The sequence below is a fragment of the Plecotus auritus genome, assembly GCF_963455305.1.
Source record: "Plecotus auritus genome assembly, chromosome: 1".
Classification (NCBI taxonomy): domain Eukaryota; kingdom Metazoa; phylum Chordata; class Mammalia; order Chiroptera; family Vespertilionidae; genus Plecotus; species Plecotus auritus.
Genome location: NC_137770.1, coordinates 13,557,399 through 13,580,286, shown reverse-complemented (window position 1 = coordinate 13,580,286; position 22,888 = coordinate 13,557,399). Strand labels below are relative to the sequence as shown.

Sequence of the window (22,888 nt, the reverse complement as noted above, 5' to 3'; positions counted from 1 at the left end):
CCCCAGGGCAGTGGTGCTGTTCTTCCGCTAAGAGCTGCATCACCCCAGGCAACTCCCTGCATGCAGGCCTCCCGCGCCGTCTGCGGCTGCGTTAGGAAGGGGTGAACTCCAGGGATACCATCTAGCTGTATAACTCTAGAAGAGTAACAGTCAAAGCAAATATTTTGATTTTTTAATCGCATTAAAATGAACAGGGAATTAATTTCTTGTGAAGTTATGCAACACAATAACAGACCATAAAACATAATTATGTGAACTATGTACCACAACATGAGGCACTGTTTCCTCATTTCTCTTAATCGCATTTCTGGAAGCCAAGCCTGGGACAGGTACACCCTGCTGTTTTGCTGTAACATGACCCACGGGGAATCTATTACTGGAAGTACCAGAAAAACTTTATTATAACACCACGTCTCTGATAACTGAGCCCTGTGGTATGGCCTTCAAAGGCATTGGGACAATTTCCAGGGATCTCAATTTCCAAGGCTGGAAAGAAACTCGGGAGAAGATTCAAGATGCTCAGAGCACAGTCCTGGCAAAGGCAGCCCGGATTGCCGGTCCTGTGTTCTCACCTCCAGAAAGCCCACACTCCACAGGTGTCAGGTGTTCCCCACTCAATGAGAAGACAGGCCCTTGTCCAGGGCGTGGACAGGACACAGCTGATGGAACCCACCAAAGGCTGGGGCGGAAGGGGCGGCAGCTGCCCTAGACCTCACGTGAAGTCCCTGTCAATCCAGAGCCGCTGTGAGCTCTGGGGTTCGCTGGCTGGGAGCCATGGTTGGCCCTTTCTGGGCATTTTTAGACATTGTTGTCTTGTGCACGTGTGTACACACACACACACACACACACACACACACACACGCACGCACTCACACACACGTCACTCATGAAAGAAGAGCATGCCAGGCCCTGAATTAGACATTCACCTGCTACAGTGCATGATCTCTCCATGTCCCTTCCACAGTTCTGGGAGCAAATGAGATGTTCATTCGACCTGAAATGCTAAGTGAGCGTTTGCAATCTGAATGTCTGCTCTCTCAGCGTCTACTTAGTAACCACGTAATAGCAATAACCGCACGTAGTGAGTGCTAGCTACCCGCCAGACACTGTGCTGAGAGTGTGACACAATTCCTCTAACCTTCGCAGCGCGAGGGGGATTTACTGTCATCCGTGCTCCAGACGAGGGAACAGGACTCTGAGGTGTTAAGTGACTCACCCAAGATTACACAATGGTGAATGGCGGAGCTAGGACTCCAACCAGACACTCTGACTCCCAGGTTCTTGCTCTCAGCCCTTACATTGCACTCTCCTATACCTCTGATTTATCTGTCTGTCTTTACGTGCAAAGAGTGCTAAGCAGTGGCTAAGCGTGGCCCTGCAGCCAGATTCCCTGGCTCCTAGTCCACAGAGGACTTCATATGTAAAACGCCATGATTACTCTTTGCATCACTGTTATCTTTAGGTAACAGTAGGCTGGGAAGTCTCCAAGTGGAAGCATTTTATTCATTTGTTATTTTATATACATTTTAATAACAGATTACTGAGAGATTACTCACACACCACAAAACTCACCCTTTAAAAGTATACAATTCAGTGGTTATAGTATATTCACATGATTGTGGAACCATCATCACTAGCTAATTCCAGAATATTCTCATTAGCTCAAAAAGAAACCTTGTAGCCATTAGTAGCTGCTCCCACGCCACCCTCCTTCCAGATCCTGGCAACCACTAATTTACTTTCTCTGTGGAATCACTTATTCCGGTTATCTACACTAATAAAAGAGAAATATACAAATTGACTGTACCTCCGTGATGCCCACCAGGAGTGAGTATGCAAATTAACCCAACAAAGATGGTGGGTTAATTTGCATACACAGGTGTGGAGCGAAGACTGAAGACTGAAGAGGTTGACTTCTCTGCTGCAGTCAGAGCAAAGGCCTGGGTCCCAGGTGCCGGAGGAAAACTGGTGCTGGCAGCCAGGGGAAGGAAGGCCTATCGCATGAATCTTCGTGCAATGGGCCTCTAGCTTCATATAAAGCGAATCATACAATATATAACTATCTGTATCTGACTTCTTTCACTCAGCATGTTTTTAAGGTTCATACTAGTACTTACTGTAGCCAGTACCAGAACTTAATTCCCTTTTTAAAATTGAGGTGAGATTCACATAACATAAAATTAACCACTTTAAAGTGAACAAGTCAGTGGCATTTATTACGTTCATAATATTGTAAACCTCCACCTCTATCTAGTTTCAAGCAGTCCATTCCTTCTTATTGCTGGATAATATTCCGTTGCATGAATATAATACATTTTATTTACCTGCTCATCAATTGATAAATATGTGGGTTGTTTAAACTTTTAGAATATTATGAAGAATGTTGCTATGAATATTCATGTACTAGTTTTTGGGTGGATGTATATTTTCAATTCTCTTGGATACATACCTAGAATGGAATCGGTAGGCCATATGGTAATCCTATGTTTTATTATTTTTAATCTTTGTGTTAAAATTCACATCTATTCTCTAACTCCCAAACTGTTGGGTAAAATATTACGAAGTGAAAATACATGGTCTTTTGAGCAGGCAGACCTGGAGTCAAACCCTGGCCTCTCCAATTACTAGCTCTACAGCTGAGCAAGCTCCTCAGCATCTCCTGGCCTCTGTTTCCTCAGCAAGCAAACGGGAATAACAGCCTTTGCTCCCACTGACTATTATGAGGTGTAGCTCAGTGCCTGGCATAAAATAAATATGTACTTGATAAAGAGTAACTACAATTACTAACAAACCCCTTTCCTGGGGGCGATTCCAATCCTCAGTTTCTTTGAGGGGTGTCTGAGAAATCCGGAAGAGCAAGGAGAAGAAAAAAGAATCCACATCCCCCACTCGGAATTATGCCCAGTTAAGCCCACAGACCCTCAACCTCAAATAATACATAATGCCATGTACACTCGGTCTTGATTCTAGTTTCTCTACTTAAAAAAAAGTGGACTTATCACCCAGGGGGATCCCTACAGTGCAAAGTGTAGCCCCTGGATGTCCCAACCGCAGCAAGGAGTGAGAGCTGCCAGCGAAATGATGTCCTTTCTTCACTCAACCAGTTCTCACCGAGCACCAACTGTGTGCAGCGCTCCGGTGAGCTGGGCCTCCCGGAGCGGGCTGCGGTCTTTTCCCGCCAGAAGCTCCACCTCTGGTGGAATGAGCAAGCAGGCGTTTTCAACACAATGTAAAAAGCACATCACTGAGACAGACGTGGGGTCACAGAACTAAGAACAGCGCCGCCGTGGCCCTGCACGAAGGCTCCAGCCCCAGGCTTTCCTTGGGCTCTGAGTCTCTGCTTGCTTCCACAGAGAGGACCACTGAGAAGTCTACTAACACAACCAGCATTAACTGGGAATATGGGTCAACGGCAGTAAACCGGCTTGTTGCTCTTCTTACACCATCTAAATATAAACAGGAAGCTCTGGCTAGCAACCTGAGATGAGTGGCTACATGCAATACAGCTCCCACCATTGCAGAATTGTTACATTTGATGGGAAGTGGCCTGGGAGATCACCAGTGGAGACGCTCAGCTGGCACCAGGCTTGCACAGCACAGCTCCTCCCACTCTCACGGCCCTACCCCCACAGTGGGCTCCTCCCACTCTCACGGCCCCACCCCCACAGTGGGCTCCTCCCACTCTCACGGCCCCACCCCCACAGTGGGCTCCTCCCACTCTCACGGCCCCACCCCCACAGTTTCTGGGTTTTGCACACAGGCAAAAGCACTCAGCATGGACTTTCCAATAAAACTACTTTTTTCACTGCACCTGAAAGGATCTCAAAGGTTTCAAAAAAGGAAGAAAAGCAGCTTCTCAAGGAAAAACCTGGATCCCCTATCTCCCCGTTCCTCTCACTCAGCAAGGAGGAAATTCAAGCTCTGAGAGGGTTCATGATGCGCCCAAGTCACACAGAGACTGCGGGCAGAGACGACCTTGAATCCTGACCTTGAGCCCTACCGGATGAGCTAACTGTCATAGCAAGCCCACAGAGCTGGGCCACAGCCCCCAGCAGACTGGGGGTGGGGGTGGAGGTGGGGGGTGGGAGGGTGGAGGGAGGTTCTGCCAGGGAGGAAGCACTGCCAGTGGTTACTTGTCTGTCCTTGTCAGGATCCCTAGAAGGTCATGGTCATTAGCAAATATCCCATTCAGAAAGGTCAGAATTAGGCTCTGTCCCTTTAAGATCTGAACGTTCATCTACCAAGAAATCCTCCAGGGAACCCTTGGGGAACGTCCTCGCAGAGAATAACCGCGCCCATCAGCAGGGGCTCGGCCGAGCCCATTGAGCGCCAGCCAGGCCTGCATGCGGCCGCCTGCTGAAAGCACAGCTTTCTAGAAACGGCCTGCGCTCCCTCAGGGGCCTCACTGACCCGAGGTTAATAAAGAAGGCTGGCAAGTGCACCCTTCTTCGCCGATCCCTGACCTCGCAAATTTACGGGCCTGGGAGTGGTGAGCGGCCCGGGAGGCGGGCGCCCTGGACTGGAGGGAGCGTGCGAGAAGCAGGCGCTTAGCGGCTCTGCGCAAGCGCGAACGCCCGGGCGAGGACGCGGCTCCCGCGCCCCCTGGCGGCCGTGGCCGGCACAGCGGGGATGACCTCGGAGGGCGGCTAGCAGCAAGTCGCAGGTGGCATGGTCTACAGAGCTTTTAGCATAGGACTTGCTCAGAGGCCGTCTGTGGAATTCCGGGTTTTGAACCCCACTGTTTAAGTAAGAAGCCCGAGTGCTGTCAAGGGAGAAGACGTTTCCAAGACCTCCTGCGAGGTGCACGCTGGTTCTGGGAGCCACTGGACACAAACCAGGGCACCTGGCAGCACCCCAGGGCGACTCAACCTCTTTCAGTCAGCTTCAGCCGTCTCTGCACCTGGACGTTTCTACAAAAATGACACGCTGGCCTCAATCTAGGAAGCAAGCACTTGACAGCAAGGAGAAAAAGCCGGGGCTAAAACAGGGGATCCACCCTTCACTCTTCCTCTGAAATGGGGAGCCTACCCCCTTTCCCTCTCACAGTTGTTGTCAGGGTTAAGGATGTGAAGGGGCAAATGCTTAGAGGGTGTTTACAAGGGAGTTTTTAAAACGTTTTAATGATTCATCATTTACTACTATTATCCCAGAACCTAGTACATAGTCGGAGCTCAAGAACCTGAGTTCTCCCTGTGCTGGGAGGCTGCAGTGTGCCCGGGTCTGCCTGGTTCATGGGTCAAGCAAGGCCCTGGAGGCCCAGCTGCAGCCCAGCCCAGTGTGGCTGGGGGACGGCCAAGAGAGCCAGCTCTGACGCCCTCCTTCTGCACAGAACAGTCTGTGCTCTGCTTCCACCCCCAGAGCTCTGAGCTTTCCAAATGTGGATACGTTTTTCATTCCCAAAGCAGCAGGAACATTTGGGGGAAGAAAATGAGCACCAGACATGATTTGAAAATGATGGAAGCTAACTCATGGGTGGTGGCAGCCAAGCGCTGTAGTAGGAGTCACGAGTCCTGGTTTTGAAATATCAAACAGGAGTCTGGACTAACTAGGTGCCTTTTTTTTAAATAACTTGGCAGCTTTGTATGAGTCTAGGCCCTGAGGACAACCTCGCAGTAAGGACCCAAATCCTCAGAGTGAACAAGCAGCAGCTAGCACACAATGCAGGGGAGAAAGCTCCATTACGGAGGCCCAGGACTCACTGGCTTTCAAAGTAAATGAGCCACAGGGGATGGACTCTTCAGAGACAAACAAGCTGGAACCCGGTCCACAGATTGGGATGACCCAAGCTGAAGCTGAGCGGGGAGGGAGGAGTTAGAGACAAGATTACTGCTTTTATATCAGGCCCCAAACAAAATCTCTTTTCATCTGAAATGGAGAGAGGATTTCAGAATACACTGAAAACACCGCACTTTTGCCTAACTTGTATGTTACTCAGATACAGTTTATCTTCGGTTGTCTGCCCCCGGATGCCAGGGGGAAATGTCTAAAGAACCATCCCACGTGTCTCCACATCTAAGCAAGCGGCTTAGATGAGACACAGCCCAGAGACCAGCCCAGAGCAGGCACTCACGTATTTGCTGATTTAATGAGTCAATTACATGATCTAGTTTGAGAGAGGCAAGTGGCAGATGCAAAATAATTCAACAAAAACTGAGCACGGAATTGGATGGTACCAACTATAAATAGAGGTGGCCCAGAGGAAGGAGAGATTGACGTGGACAACGGAGCTGGAGAGGGTGACACTAAGGTATCACTGAGTGTGGCCTCCTCACAGGGAAAACGAGAGGGCTCCACGCCGGAGAAGAAGACAAGCAGAGGTGGGAATGAGCCTGGTAGCGGTGAGGGCAGGTAGGTGGGCGGGCAGGCCGCGGGCAGCCTGAAGCAGAATGTGGGTGGCACAGAGCAGGACACAGCCTCCAAACTCTGGAAAGATGCTCAGTCGTGCTGAGACCTGAATGGTTAGCAAGAGGACTCATCAGGAACCCGAGGGGAAAGATGGCTTCTGGGGAGGTTGTGGGGTGGGGCCTGCTCTTGATTACCTCAGTGTGGACTTTTCCCTGGTGTGTGAAGCCTCAGACCAGACCAACTAGTTCTGGCACTAAGCCACTGTCTACTCACGGCCTTCACCACATTTAACTACAACCTCCTTAAGAATGTTCACATGCTCATGTGTCTCAGGCCCTCGGACCCTGGGGAAAGCTGTGTCATCTGCATCCCCTCCCCTTCATTGGCCTGGCAGCACTCTGCCCACAGGTGGAGGTCCCGTTACACACTGGGGCCACAGTTCTTGCCTTCCTCACTCTCTGTGGTCCCGCGTGAGCTTCAGCCACTCCCAATGTGTAAGCGAATCTATACACAGTCAATTCCTTAATCCTGAAAGAAACAACAAAAACCCCACAATAAATAGCCCAGAGACCCTTATGCTGAGCAGCAGCCCCAGAATTAGAAAGTCTCTCTGGACACGCCCTCTTGTGGTCACAGAGGTATCCTCACCTTCAGTGCCAGCCCAGCATCTCCTCCAGTGCTCCTTGCCTGTTTTAACCACATCACTACCTGCCCAGTGAGCTAAACCAAAAATCTCAGTCATCTCGATTCCTCCCTCAACCACCTTCCCACACCAGCTCTCCAACACACACACTGTCTCAATGGCCTGCAGCACTCCAGGCTTTTACAATATCTGTCAGGGTCCAGCCGGGACAAAGCCATCAATCTAGTTCTTTCACATAAAGGAGACAATGTATGGAGTTGTCTGCATCGGGGATGAAATAGATGAGAAGCCAAAAAGGATGGCATTGCATCCCAGAATGCTGCAACAGCAGGAGGCCACTAACATCCCTAGGGTTGGAAAGGACAGAGGGAGGGGCGGCGTTACAAGAGCCCAGAGTTGTGGCTATCCGGTGGGAGATAGGACCCAGCAGAAGCTCCCTAATGGGGGTGGAAACTACAGAGGAAGGGTTTGTCTGACAGAAGCTGGAGCACTGAAGACACCGACTGCTGTCAAGGTGCTGCCTCAGGCACAGAAGGACTCCCTCTCCTCTTGCCCTCTGATGTCCTGCCAGTGCTTCCAGTTGGCCAAACCAGGCAGAAACGAACTGACTTGGGCACCTCAGAAACAGCCTGTACAAGTGAGACCCCCTGAAATGCAGAACAGCGGAGGAGAAGGGCTCAAAGCCAGCTCACCTCCCCAATCAGTCTCCTTCACCATGATCTTCAATTCCTTCTCATCTATTCTCCACTCTGTACCAGAAAGATCTTTCCCACTTATAAACTTAATCCAGTCCTCCTGCTTAAAACCTGGCAGTGGCTGGTAGTTTCCTGCAGAAAAAATAGGACTCGTCCATCAGGCTGACTTCGTCGGTCAATTGCAAACATAGAAAATGCTGCTTCCCTTGACGATACTGAGCTTACTTTATAACATGGGATGAGCTGCTACTCAAGGTATTACTGTAGAAGAAAATAGAGACTCTTCCTCAAAGTCATTCACCCTAAATTCTTTCTGACCAGAACTGTTTGCCATGACTGGGAGGCTCACGGCTTTAATGAAAAGATGTCATACAGAAGAAAGTGGAGAACAAGTAAAGGCTATTAAACTCTATTAAAGGAATAGAGTAACAAGAGATTGAATCAGTAATCAAAAAACTTCCTACAGAGTAAAGCCCAGGCTTAGATGGTTTACTGGTGAATCCTACCAAATGTTTAAAGAAGAATTAGCACCAAGCCTTCATACACTCTTCCAAAAAATAGGAGAGGAGGGAGCATTTCACAGTTCACTCTATGAAACCAGTTTTACCTTGATACTCAGACAAAGGCATCACAAGAAAAATAAACCAATATCCATTATGAACACAGATGTAAAAATCTTCAACAAAACATTAACATACCACACCCAGCAACATATAAAAAGAATTACATACCATGACCAAGTGGGATCTATCCCAGGAATGCAAGATTGGTTTAACATATGAAAACCAATTAATGTTATAAACCATATTCAAAAATTAAAGCACAAAATACATGATTATCTTAGTAGAAAAAACATTTAACAAAATTTAACACTCTTTCATGATAAAAACACTAGTAAAGGTAAGCTGGCTTTGATAAAGGCCATTTATGAAAAACCCACATGGTACTTACCAGTGAAAGACTGAAAGCTTTCACCCTAAGACAAAAACCTCTGCTCTGGTCACCTCTATTCAACATTGTATTGGAGGTTCTAGCCAATGCAATTAGGCAACAACAACAACAAAATAATAAAAGGCATCCAGACTGGAAAGGAAGAAGGAAAACTATCCTATTTACAGATGACATGATCTTATATATATAGAAAACCCTAAAGATTCTATAAAAATTATTGGAGCTAAAAAATGAGTCCAGCAAGGTGATAGATGAAAGATCAATACACAAAAATCAGTTGTATCTTCTATATACTAGCAGTCAACAATTTAAAATCAATTTTTAATCAATTAAAAAATGATTTTACTATGATAGCATAAAAAAGAATAAATACTTAGGAATAAATTTAACAAAAGGAATGTAAGTCTTGTACACTGAAAACTACAAAACATTTTTCAAAGAAATGAAAGAAGACATCTCATGTTCATGGATTGGAAGACCTAATATTGTTTAGATAGCAACACTCTCCAAATTGATCTACAGATTTACCATAATCCTTATCAAATTCCCAGCAAGCTTATTTTTGCAGTAATTGACCATTTGATTCTAATGGAAATGTAAGGGACCCATAAAAGCCAATACAATCTTTAAAAAAACACACAAAAAAACAAAGTTGGAGGACTCACACTTCCCAATCTCAAAATTTACTACAAAGCTACAGTATTAAAAACAGTGTGGTATTAGCATAAGGATAGACATATAGACCAATGAAATAAAATTGAGAGTCCAGAAATAAACTCTTACATTCATGTTCAATTGACGTCAGCAAAGATGTCAAGACAATTCAATGGGGAAAAATAAAAATAGTCTTTTCAACAAATGGTGCTGGGATAGCTGAATGTCCACATGCAAAAGAATGAAGTTAAACCCCTACCACACACTAGATACAAAAATTAACTTGAAATAGACCATAGACCTAAATGTAAGCGTTAAAACTATAAAACTAAAACAAAACAAAAAAACAAAACAAAAAATAACACCACCTTGATTAGGCAATGGTTTCTTAAATACAACACCAAAAGCACAAAAGCAATAACTGAAAAATAGATAAACTGAACTTAATCAAAATTTGAAATTTTTGTGTTTCAAAGGATACCAATAAAATTTAACTAAAGGAATGTAAGTCTTATACACTGAAAGACAACCCACAGAATGAAAGAAAATATTTTGAAAAACATTTATCTGTAAACATATATCCAGATTCTATAAAGAACTATTACAACACAATAACAGAAAAACACATTACCCAATTAAAAAATGGGCACAAGTCTAGCTGGTTTGGCTCAGTTGATAGAGTGTCAGCCAGGTTCAATTCTGGTCAAGGACACATGCCTCGGCTGCAGGCTTTATCCCTAGTGGGGGGGCATGCAGGAGGCAGCCGATCAATGATTCTCTCTCATCATTGATGTTTCAATCTCTCTCTCCCTCTCCCTTCTTCTCTCTGAAATCAATAAAAATATATATTTTTTAAAAAGGGCACAAGATCTGAATAGACCTTTATCCAAAGAAGATAGAGGAATGGCCAATAAGCACATGAAAAACTGTTCAACATCATTAGTCATTAAGGAAACACAAATAAAAACCACAATGAGATAGCACTTCACACACACTAGGTTAACTGTAATCAAAAGAATAGATAATAAAGTGTTGACAAGGATGTAGAGAAACTATAACCTTCAAAGTAGTATAGCCACTTTGGAAAACAATTTGCAGTCTCTCAAAAAGTTAAACACAGAGTTATCACATGACCCAATAATTCCACTCATAAATATATAACCAAGAGAAATGAAAACATATATCAACTTCAAATTTTGTACACAGATGTTTATAGCAGCATTAATGATAATAGCCAAAAAGTGGAAACCACCTCATGTCTATCAACTGATGCATGCATGCATGTGTTAATAAAATGTACACAATGTGGTATATCCACACAATGGAATATTATTCAGCCATAAAAAAGAATGATACCAGCTATAACATGTGAGAAACCTGAAAATATTATGCTAAGTGATAGAAGCCAGACAAAATCTATATATATAAAAGCCTAAGCGACCATTTGACCGTTCGACCAGTAACTATGACGCGTACTGACCACCAGGGGGCAGACATTCAACTCACAGGCATGGAAACTTGGAACAGACTGATGAATCTCAGAGGGAAGGGGGAGGGGGAAGGTCAGGAAGAGATTAACCAAAGATCTTATATACACACTAAAGGCCCAGTGCACAGATTTGTGCAACAGTGGGGTCCCTTGGCCTAGCCTGTGGGGATTGGGCCGAAACCGCCATGGTGCACGGATTCATGCACTGGTGGGGTCCCACGGCCTGGCCTGCAGGGATTGGGCTGAAACCAGCAGTCTGACATCCCCTGAGGGGTCCCAGATTGCGAGAAGGTACAGGCCAGGCAGAGGGACCCCACCGGAGCAGAATCCATGCACCAGGCCTCTGGTATTACATATTATATGATTCCATTTATATAACATGTCTAGAATAGGCAAATCTATAGAGTCAGAAAGTAGATTAGTGATTGATGAGGGCTGGGGAGCATTAATTGGGTAATGGGAAGTGACTGTTAATGAGTACAGGGTTCTTTCTGGGTTGATAAAGATGCTCTAAAATTAATTTTGGTGATGGTTGCACAACTTTGGATATAATAAAAATCACTGAACTGTACACTGTAAAAAGTTGTCTTTTATGGTATGTAAATGGTATCTCAATAAAGCTGTTTTTTAAAAAAAAGCTATAGAGCGTATTGGTAATATGAAAAACTGAAACAACACACATGTTCCACAGGCAACTGGTTCAAAATATCCATAAGGCAACCCACTGTGCAGCCATTAAAAAATGTTTTCAAGCCCTAGCAGGTGTGGCTCTGTGTATAGAGTGTTGGCCCACAGACCAAAGGGTCCCAGGTTTGATTACTGTCAAGGGCACATACCTCAGTTACAGGCTCCTCCCAAGCCCAAGCCCCAGGGCCCATGCAGGAGGCAAGCAATTGATGTGTTTCTCTCACATTGATACTTCTCTGTCTTTCCCTCTCTCTTCCACTCTCTCTAAAAATCAATGGAGAAAACTACCCTGTGGGAGAAACAAGATGGTGGCATAGGTAAACACCTAAACTGCTGCCTTGCACAACAATTTTAAAACTACAACTAAAAGACAGAACCGACATCATCCAGAACCACAGGAAAGCTGGCTGAGTGGAAATTCTACAACTAGAAGGAAAGAGAAAAGCACATTGAAACTCAGAGGAGCTGCAAAAGGCTGAGGAAGGGAGACGTGAGCGCAGAGAGGACTGGCAACTGAGTGCGTGGCTGGCTTTCTCAAGCGGGAGGGAGACAGAAGCCCCCGACTGCGCTGAACTCCAGTTCCGGGCGAGACTCTGGGGAGCTGCGGAAGGCAGAGGTCCGGAGGTGTGTGTGCGGAGAGGACTGACTGCTGAGTGCGCGGCTGGCTTTCTCAAGCGGAAGGGAGATGGAAGCTCCCAACTGCGCTGAACTCCAGTTCCGGGCAAGACTCTGTGAACCCAGACTTATTCGGGGAGAAACTGGACTGTCTGGCAGCGGGCGGAACTCGAGGGTGGCTTTCTCTCAGAGGTGCTTGCAGTGATTACCACGGGACACTGAGACACAGGGGCCTCATAGGGCAGGGCTGACGGGAAACCAATGCTGTCTGCTCCGCCCTGAGACTCCGCCCCATCCAGAGCACAGAGGCTTTTGCAATTTTGCAAGTCTTGTCTCATAAGGGTGTCTCCAGCACAGAAGTTCTCCCAGCATAGACACAGCTGATCCTCACAGCCAGTTGGCCTGGAGGTCAATTCCTCCCAGTGACACCAACAACAATCAAGACTTAACTACAACAAGGCTGTGCACACAGTCCACAAAGGGGTGCACCAAGAGTGTCCACCTCAGGTAACTGGGGAGGCTGAGCCACTGTGCCCTATAGGACACCTACCACACAAAGCTATTCTACCAACTCAGGGAAGCAGCGAAAATGCAGAGACAAAGAAACAGATCACAAATGAAAGAAATGGAGGAAAACAAACGACTGAATATAGAGTTCAAAACCACGGTTATAAGGTTTTTCAATAATTTTCTAGAAAAGGCCAATAAATTTAGCGAGACCCTCGAGGATATGAAAAAGGACCAACTAGAAATTAAACATACACTGACTGAAATAAAAAATATTATACAGAGACCTAACAGCAGACTAGAGGACCGCAAGAATCAAGTCAAAGATTTGAAATACAAAGAAGCAAAAAACACTCAACCAGAAAAGCAAGAAGAAAAAAGAATCTAAAATTTTGAAGATAGTGTAAGGAGCCTCTGGGACAACCTCAAGCATACCAAAATCTGAATTATGGGGGTGCCAGAAGAAGAGAGAGAGCAAGATACTGAAAACCTATTTGAAGAAATAATGACCGAAAACTTCCCCCACATGGTGAAAGAAATAGACTGACAAGTCCAGGAACTGCACAGAACCCCAAACAAAAGGAACCCAAAGAGGACCACACCAAGACACATCATAATTAAAATGCCAAGGGCAAAAGACAAAGAGGCAATATTAAAAGGAGCAAGAGAAAAACAGTTAGTTACCTACAAGGGAGCATCCATACGATTGTCAGCTGATTTCTCAACAGAAACTATGCAGGCCAGATGGGAGTGGCAAGAAATATTCAAAGTGATGAATAGCAAGAACCTACAACCAAGATTACTCTACCCAGCAAAGCTATCATTCAGAATGGAAGGTCAGATAAAGAGCTTCACAGATAAGAAAAAGCTAAAGGAGTTCATCAACACCAAACCAGTATTATATGAAATGCTGAAAGGTATTCTTTAAGAAGAGGAAGAAGAAAAAGGTAAAGATAAAAATTATGAACAACAAATACATATCTATCAACAAGTGAATCTAAAAACCAAGTGAATAAAAAAATCTGATGAACAGAATAAACTGGTGAATATAATAGAATCAGGGGCATAGAAAGGGAGTGGACTGACAATTCTCAGGGGGAAAGGGGTGTGGGGCTGCAGGAAGAGACTGGACAAAAATCGTACACCTATGGATGAGGACAGTTGAGGGGGGGAGGTAAGGGCAGAGGGTGGGGTGGGAACCAGGTGGAGGGGAGCTATGGGGGGAAAAAAGAGGAACAATTGTAATAATCTGAACAATAAAGATTTATTAAATTAAAATAAAAAAATAAAAGTCAATGGATTTTAAAACAGAGATATCAAAAAGTTTTTTAAAAATATTTAATGACAGTGCTCGCTTCGGCAGCACATATACTAAAAATATTTAATGACATGGAAAATAATTATATAGATATATACATAGAGCGAAAAAGTAGAATATAAAACAATATATAAAGAATAATCCTAACTGTGCATAAAATAATGTATGTCTATATATTTATACATTTTATATATTTAAAGATTATATGTAGTTCAAAGATACATAGATATTTATATAAAAATATATATGTTATAAAAGTGGTTAGCTCAAATGGCTGTATGGTGACAGATTTTATTTTCTGCTTTATGTTTTTCTTTATTTTTCATATAGCCTATACTCAACAAAAAAACAACAACGGAAGAATAAATGTTCCCTTTCAGATCAAAGGGATTCTATCCAGTGTTGGCCAGAATGAGAGGCGGCCCGTCCCACACACTGCGCCGGAAAGCACACAGGAACAGCCGGTCTGCAGGCCAGTCTGGAAATACCTCCCTTTTGACCCAGAAGCTCCACCTCTGATAAGCCCTCCTAGGGAAACCATGGAGAACAAGCACAAAGCCCAGCTGAGAGGGCATTCGTCACAGCCGCACTTACATATAACAGTGAAAAGCTGAAAACAACCGACATGTCCAAAAACAGAGGCTTTGAGGTCAATGTATTTCAGCTTTCCCATACAATGAAATGCTGTACAGCGGCTGAAATGATGCACAAATGTGCCGTTTGTCACGGGAAGTGTTTATGACTGCAGTGGAATGGAAAAAGCAGGTCGCAAAGCAGGAGATGTGATATCATCTCATTTTTATTTTTAAAAATTCACACATATGGTAAGTACAGAGGAATACACTCAAATGTTAACAGGGGTTCCTGGTGGCTGTGGTCCTATCGTAACTTCTCGCCAATGAACTGTCAGTAGAACTTATGTGTGTTACTTCCGCGCCCCCTGGACACCTCTCTCTCTTCCTTTCCAAGAGTTGCAACATTCCAGCAACCCAGCTTCATCACACAGCTGTGGACTGCGCCCCAGCAGAAGGGGGAGGAATAGTAACCTCAGTGCATACAGCCACCACCAGCCTTGACCAGCTGGACTATCATAGGACTGGTAAAGGACTTCCCTCATATGGGAGCCAATGCATTTTGGCCTCTATATTACAACAGGTACATACCAAAGCATTTATAAAGGCCATCTCTAGGAAGGCAAGCCACTTCAGCTCCCACTGTCCTAGCTGCAGAAAGTCACCCCATGTCCAGGAGGTCTAAGTTCCAAAAAAGAGTGGCCATGTGTCCACTGTTCCCAAGCCAGGCCTCCCCATTTGGGAAAAGAACATCTGTGGCCACTCGGTGTCCTGGAGATATCAATGGCTATCTCAATCTGTACCCAGAGCAAAGACCTCTCCTCACTTGATTAACCCAGTACTACCAGAAGCTAGAGTTTCTCCACTTCTTCTATTCCCATTCTCTGTTTCTCTACTTAGGTTGAAGAGATAGGAGGAAGGTGTGGGGGGCGATCGGGTGGGGAGAACTGAGATCCACTTAGGAACTCCCTGATAATGGAAATGAACTGAAATGTACCACCTTCAGGAAAGACACCCATGTCAGGTGCGGTTATGGTGGGATGTCAGTATGATCTCACAGGTATTCCCATAATTAGCAGAAATGACTCCGAATCATCAAAATATGCTCAGTATGCTATCTACATGCAAAAACAAACAAATAAACAAACAACCCACAACAAAACCCACACATCTGACCATGACAGGCTAGAAGCAGGGACACCCAGAATCACCTGAATTACATGATAGGCATCTTGGCAGAAATACAAGCAAGGGAAGTTTCATACATGCCATTCAATAACTGAGCACCAGCTATGTGCCAGACACTGTGCTAAGTTCTGAGAAGGGCAAACAAACAACACAGAGTTCTTCCCTTAGAGGAACTCCTCACTAGCAGGGGCATCTGGCAATTGTACAACTAATTCTAGGACAATTTTCAGGTGATTCTAATCCACTGTGCTGGGACGGTACTGAGCAGGGTTGACTCTGAAGACCGGACGCATGAGCTTGAGGGACAGAACTTACAGGAAGAAACCTGGGCGAGGGCAAGGAGCGAGCGGGAGTGGGGCTGAGGAGAGGGGGTAGGTGCAAATCTAGGACGTTCTCGAGTGACCTGAATGCTTTCTCCCTGAAGAAACCTTACCTGCCCCAGCGAGCTCTGGTCCATAGACCAACAGAGCAAAGAGATCAGAACATGGGCTCTGGAGTTGACCACTCTTCAGACTGAGTCCCCGTCTGCCACTCAGTAGGAGCCTGGGCCCTGGAACCATCCAAGGTCAGGTCCTGCCTCCATCACTTCCCAGCGGTAGCACCCTTGGCAGTTATCTAACCTCCCTTGGAGTGTTCTCATCTGCAGAATGGAAAAAATAACAGTGCCTACCTCACCGGGTGGCTGTGGAAATTGGCTCTACCCAAACAAAGGGCATAGCACCTGGCCCAGAGCAGGCTCTGACATTGTTCCTAGAAACCTCACCCAGTCTCATTTCCTTTGTCTGTAAATTAGGGATTGGGAGGGTTAACAAGACAGTAAAGCCCTAACACGGTGTTGACCCATAGGAGGTCCTCCATAACTGAATGACGCTGGCTTCTGATTCCCAGTAAACCACATTAACGTTACCAGGCCAGGGGGAAGAGCTCCCGGCCATGGTTGGAGGAAGAATTAGATGTGGGTGTTCACTGACATTCTGGGCTCTGGCTGAAAGTCCTGGTCGAGTCTGACCTCAGGAGACCATGCAAGAGTCTAGGTCAGTGGTCGGCAAACTCATTAGTCAACAGAGCTAAATATCAACAGTACAACGATTGAAATTTCTTTTGAGAGCCAAATTTTTTAAACTTAAACTTCTTCTAACGCCACTTCTTCAAAATAGACTCGCCCAGGCCGTGGTATTTTGTGGAAGAGCCACACTCAAGGGGCCAAAGAGCCGCATGTGGCTCACGAGCTGCAGTTTGCTAACCACGGGTCTAGGCGACCTATGAACCTGTGCAGGTCAACTCCGCCGCCTACCACTATGCAGGCCACCCAGGGGAGGGGTGTGGATGGGGCGTAGCCCATCCAAGGGGCAGCTGTGCTTGGCTCCAGCCTGGTCTTGCCCTGGGAGAATGAGGGGACAGCTCTTCCCTTCTTTCCAAGAAGATGGAAAGCCAAATTGTTAAGTATTCCTGATTTGGAAATGCCGGCAACTAATGCAAAGCATTGGAAACACTGAACTGACTCAGCACAGCCTGCCCCGGTGCCTGCAGAGGTTCCTGCCTTCTGATTTAAGAGGCTTTGTACACTAACGTCCCTCCAATCCTTGTTGGCAATCTCCCCTGAAAAATTCTCAAGGACCTGATGACGAAAGGAAAAGCAAAATATTCTGACACAGAGCTCGGCCAAGAGCCTCTTGAACTCGTGAGAGAACTGGCCCGTCTTTGGGCATTTCTGTGAACTAGAGGGGCAATTTCCTGCTATTATAAGTCGCTTCTAGTAGTTCTCCCACCAAACACTTATCCTCTAAGCCAGTGGTTCTCAACCTTTCTAATGCCGCGACCCTTTAATACAGTTCCTCATGTTGTGGTGACCCCCAACCATAAAATTATTTTCGTTGCTACTTCATAACTGTAATTTTGCTACTGTTATGAATTGTAATGTAAATACCTGTGTTTTCCGATGGTCTTAGGCGACCCTGCTAGCGGTTCTCAACCTGTGGACCGCTGCTGTAGAGCCTAAGACCACGTCAATCAGGCAGCTGGAAACTGCCAGAGGAATCTTTGCAGAATATCATTCTTGGCCCGAAATAATACACACACACACAACACACACACACACACACACACACACACACACACACACACACGCACACCACGTGCAGTGGCTCAGTGAGCATCCGACAGAGAAGGGGGCAGCTATGTGGCACAGACCCCAACACATCCCATGACTCAGACGGATGCAGACACAGGCCGGGCGCTCTCAGGACCCCCTGAGGCAGCCTGAAAGGACTGTGCCCAGTAAACGGCCAGCATGCCCTGTCAAGAGTGACAGCATCTTCCCCAGCCTACAGGGACGTTTAGAAGATTAATTAGATGAACCTGGCAGTGTTCTGAGTTCCCCGGGGAACTTGGTGACTATGTCACCCCCATCACAAAGCTCTTAAGTGTGTCTGGAGCTGGGTCTTTGTTCAGCATTGCATAGGACACCAGGTTAGACGGCTGGCAGCACACAAGAGGCCAGCGCACTGCTGCTCTAGAGGATCGCCCACCCCTGGCCGTGGCCTCCGGGCCAGCCACAGTCCGTCACGACGCACCGTGTGAGCGGGGGGTGGCTGTTTCAGACGGTCCACTTCTCACCATGGCCGTCAGAAGTCCAGAGTGTCTCTCCTCCTGCAGGAGGCCTCCTGGCCCTGCTGGCCTGCGGCGACCGCTCCTGCCTCTGAGAAGCTGTCACCCATGCCCAGCTTCCACCATTTGCTGCCTTGTTGGGGCTCACATTTTAAAATGTCATTTAGCAACATTTAGTACGTGCCAGGTACTGTGCTATGCTTTATGTACAATATGTGATGTAGTCTTCACAAGTCTATGACGTGCGTGATCATACCCATTTCACAGATGAGGAAGTGGCAACGTCAAAAAGTCAAACCACAGTGTCCTCCCTCTGTCATTTCTTTCCATGAGACTACACCCTTTCACACTGGATTACAAACTCCTTCCCGGCAACCAGGGTGACACTTACCCCGCCTTCTAGCCCCCGAGCCCCAGGGCACACTGGTAAACACGGGATGACTGACTGTTACAGTCACTGCCACTTGGAGCAACCACTTAGCCCTTAATTATCACACAGGTGGCATTACTGAATAAAAATGTGGTCAGCCATACGGCCAACTGGCCATATAATAAGAATCCCTATAAATGTTCTGCAGCATCTTAATTACCAAGAAAAGTCCCTGCGTACGTTGCATATTGATTATTGGAAAACTTGACTGAGATGTTTTTCTCTCCTCCCCTCAGTGATAACCGAAGACCTAGCTCTGAGGTAACGTCGTGTTGCTGGGCCGCACATTATCCAATGCCAATGCCAGCCGTGGGCCAGCCCGGCGCCCTGCTGGGAGTCCCTCACCAGCCAAGGGCCCAGGGGTCAAACCGCAGGCTCCAGGGAGGCTCTGCTGGCTCCGAACATCACGGCCCTGGGGGACACCCTCCCAGGGACAGACGGCGCAGCCCTCACCTTTGGTAGCGTAGGCTTCCGCCAGCACCCGCAACCTGTAGGGAGGGACGGCTGTCAGCGGCAAGTCATCGAGGCCCACCCGTGCATAAATGTTGAGAGCTTCCTTATAATCTCCTTCCACGTAGTTCAGCTTGGCCATGATCAGATTGGATTCTTGTAGCAGCTCTGACTAGAAGGAAAAGGAGAGAAAACACATTTTCCTACCATATTATGAGGGATGCTTCCTGGGGACCCATCTGCTACCGCAAAGCTGGGGCTCTCCACACAGAAACGGGGTGCACACGGTCACAGCAAGATGGCTCCCGGTAGCCCAAAGCGGAAGCAACCCAAACCTCCATCAACGGAGGATGGATAAACAAAATGTGGTGGAGCCACACATGGGGTATTACTGAGCCATAATGAGGAAGGAATAACACACAGCCTCAGCACAGACAAACCTCAAAACATTAAGCCAAGTAAAAAGAGCCCGTTGTGAAAGGCTCCCAAATGCATATGAAATGGCCAGAATGGTCGAAGCTATAGGCAGAATGCAGGCCAGTGTTTGCTTAGGGCTGGGATGGTGGGAATGGGAGGAGCCTGTTAATGGTGAGGGGTATATTGGGGGATGATGAAAAGGTTCCAAAATTCAGGTATAGGCTGCACAACTCTGTGAATAGTCCCAAAACCACTGAATTGTACACTTTAAGTGGGTAGACGATGGCAGGTGAATTATATTTCAATGAAGCTGTTGCAAAATGAAACAGAAACCCTGGGGTTCCCCTAAGGCAGCTCAGCTGGAATGGGGCAAAAATAGAAGGAATACTTTATGAACAAAACATATAGGCGTCTCAAAAAAGGAAGCTCCCACGGGTTTCCCGGGGGCCCTGCCCCCTGCACTAGGCAGGACCTAAATAACCGGAGGAGAGAGGCTTGCTAAATCGGTGCAAAAATCAGCACCTGCCCTCTTTCCAAGGGCGACTTTCCTCACGGAGCCATTCCATCCTGTTGCGGTCACTGACCCGGGGCCCTCTCCCAGCCAGCGGCTGCACGCTGCACTGCCCCCCCCCCCCATGGGCTCTCCTTCCCATGTAGGCAGGGAGGTCAGCTTCCCCAGGCCACGCTCACCGGCTCAGACTGCTGGCTCCCCTGCCCCCCTCACAGCAGAGAAAGAAGAGGCTCCCCAGCATCTATATAAGGAGACAGATTTATCTCCCAGGCCTTCCCTCGGAAGCTAAGCTATACAAGGCCGGGTTTTTCCGCTTCCAGAAGCTCGTATTCTGTAATTTAAAGCTGTGACAGGGTCCACGGCTCAGGGAACCTGCCAGAGCATGGCAAGCAGCTGTGTCAGCCACGATGGCCGCTTCCAGGCACTTCTTGGAAGGGAGCAGAGACAACGGGCTGTGCTGGAGAGGATGGTGGGAGTGGCGGGGTGAGGGAAGGTGAGCTGAAAGGGGATGCAAAGGAAGCGAGAGAGGGAAGGCTGGAGAGGGAGGCAGAGAGCTGATTCTAAACCAGCCGTGGGCAAACTACAGCCCGCGGCCCGAATCCAGCCCGTTCGGCTGTTCTATCCGGCCCGCGGAGCCGAAAGAGCGGAGGGTTCTCTTGCTCTCCCCTCCGCTCCTTTACTTTGAATTTATATTAGTTCACACAAACACTCCATCCATGCTTTTGTTCCGGCCCTCCGGTCCAGTTTAAGAACCCATTGTGGCCCTCGAGTCAAAAAGTTTGCCCACCCCTGGAAACAGAATGGAGAACAGGCAGATGAACAGAAGGGTGGTGAGGTGAGCAAGGCTTCCTGTGCGGGGAGGAGGGGGGCCTGGGGTCTGGCTCGGTGATGGAAGGCGAGGGAAGGCCTGGTTCCCTCCCACAGCACCCCAGTACCGGGCCTGCGTCCCCAGTAGGAAACCCCACACCGCTCTGGGCCACAGCAGCCTGGGGCATTCATGGACCACATATTTCAGGCAGGAAATTGGGTAATAAGTGGCACTCCTGATTAACCTGTTTCCTACAGTGGAACAGGGTGTCAGGTTGGGTCACATATGACAGCGTACTCCAAGCACCTGGGGAAGATTAGTGCCATTTTTCATCACAGTATCTCACTGAAGGCTCTCATCAGAGAGACTCCAGAAGCCCCCCAAGGGGTCACCACCCGGGGGTTGACCCATGAGTCACACAGGAGCTGGCAGGGAGATGCTCCAACCCCGCCCAGGTGGCCATGGCGACGTCCCCAACCACATAGCTCAGAGCAGGTGGCGCCAGCACCTCCCCACGGCCTCCCGTTGTCCCAGAGGCCCAGCGTACCTTGAGGTTCCCTCGGTCCAGGGCGGCGGTCAGGTGCTTGCGGACCTCGGTCAGCTGGGGCCAGGGGCCTCGGGGGCTGGCCCCCTGCCGCAGGGAGTGCTCCTTCAGGTACTGCTCCAGCTTCGACTCCCCAAGGAGGAGTTCTGCCATGTCATCTGTCGAGGACAAAATGAGAGGCTAAGTGGGGGCAAGGAGTGGCCTGTGTGCTGGGAACCCCCCAGGGCCTCAGGACCCCCCTTGCTCCATGCTCCCAACGAGGCCCACCTGGAACCTCATAACCTCAGATGGGGTACAAGTAGGCACCATCTTAGGGTGCAGTCCGGTCAGCTGTAAAGAATGTCCCGGTGTACGCACTCAAATGGGGGGGTTGGGGGGGGGGACTCAAGCACTGTCCTCTTTTGTCACGAAATTACGGAATCTAGAAAGACGGATACAGTAACACGGAGTGAGCTCCAGTTCAGTAGAAAACATACAGCTGTCTTGTGATTCACTCAGGCTGATCTTTACAAAACACACACAGGACCCAACCCATGTCTTTCCTGAGAGCGATGCAGTGGAACCTCCCAGCCCTGCCGTGTTCTATGGCCTTCGTACACGGATACGAGCCGGGAGATTGTCAGATTCTTCAGTCAGATTCTTCAAACGAGCTTGTGCCACAGCAACCTGAATGCAGGTAGTCTGTTTTTTGTCTAAAACGCAAAACTATACAAACCTCCTGGCCAGTGTGGCTCAGTGGTTGAGCTCCAAACTATGAACCAGGAGGTCATGGTTCGATTCCCGGTCAGGGCACATGTCCGGGTTGCAGGCTTGATCCCCAGTGTGGGGCGTGCAGGAGGCAGCCAATCAATGATTCTCTCTCATCATTGATGTTTTTGTCTCTCCCTCTCCCTTCCTCTCTGAAATCAATAAAAATATGTTTTAAAAAACTATATAGACACTGATATCAGGGAACGTTTGTATGAAGGCTTTATTCCCAAGAGTGCAATACTTATAGCAATGACTTTGCTAATGTTGGTGCTGGCTGGTTAATAGAACAAAAGCTCACTCCAGCAGCGGCTCTCTGGGATCCACACATCCAAGCTGTTGTGAGCAAACCCAAACAATCTGTACACCAGCCTGAGCACGGTCTCTTTCCTTTGTGGTGGGACAGAACCTAATTGTGTTAAAATATAAAAGCAGCTTTTAAAGGTCTGGAAAGATGTACCTCAAACCCATGCTAACAGTTACCACTGGGGTGCAGGAAAAAGAACCCTAACTGGGGTTAGTGGCCAAAAGGGACTTTAGCTTTATCTTGAGCATGCCGGCCCTAGAGAAACAACAGGTAGGTGTGTGCAATCCAAAATTAATGGAGACGCGGGGACAGGGCCTCCAAAGGCCAAGAGCTGGACCGAGAGCCTTTCCAAGCCCTCCGCTCAGTGACCCAGAGCTGCCGGGTCTCCCGTTCCCAGCAGTGC

The 22,888-nt window shown here is 47.5% G+C and overlaps 1 protein-coding gene across 6 annotated transcripts in view; it reads right to left on the bottom strand.

Moving 5' to 3' along the window:
• Positions 1-22,888, bottom strand: part of TTC7B (tetratricopeptide repeat domain 7B) — a 204,841-nt gene that overhangs the window by 162,720 nt on the left and 19,233 nt on the right. For all 6 annotated transcript variants that reach the window (XM_080685190.1, XM_080685192.1, XM_080685194.1 and 3 more), the window contains exons 2-3: positions 21,435-21,589; positions 19,155-19,323 (exon numbers count right to left, since the gene is read on the bottom strand). In XM_080685190.1, coding sequence (XP_080541316.1) covers positions 19,155-19,323; positions 21,435-21,589 — 324 coding nt within the window. The remainder of the gene's footprint in view (positions 1-19,154; positions 19,324-21,434; positions 21,590-22,888) is intronic.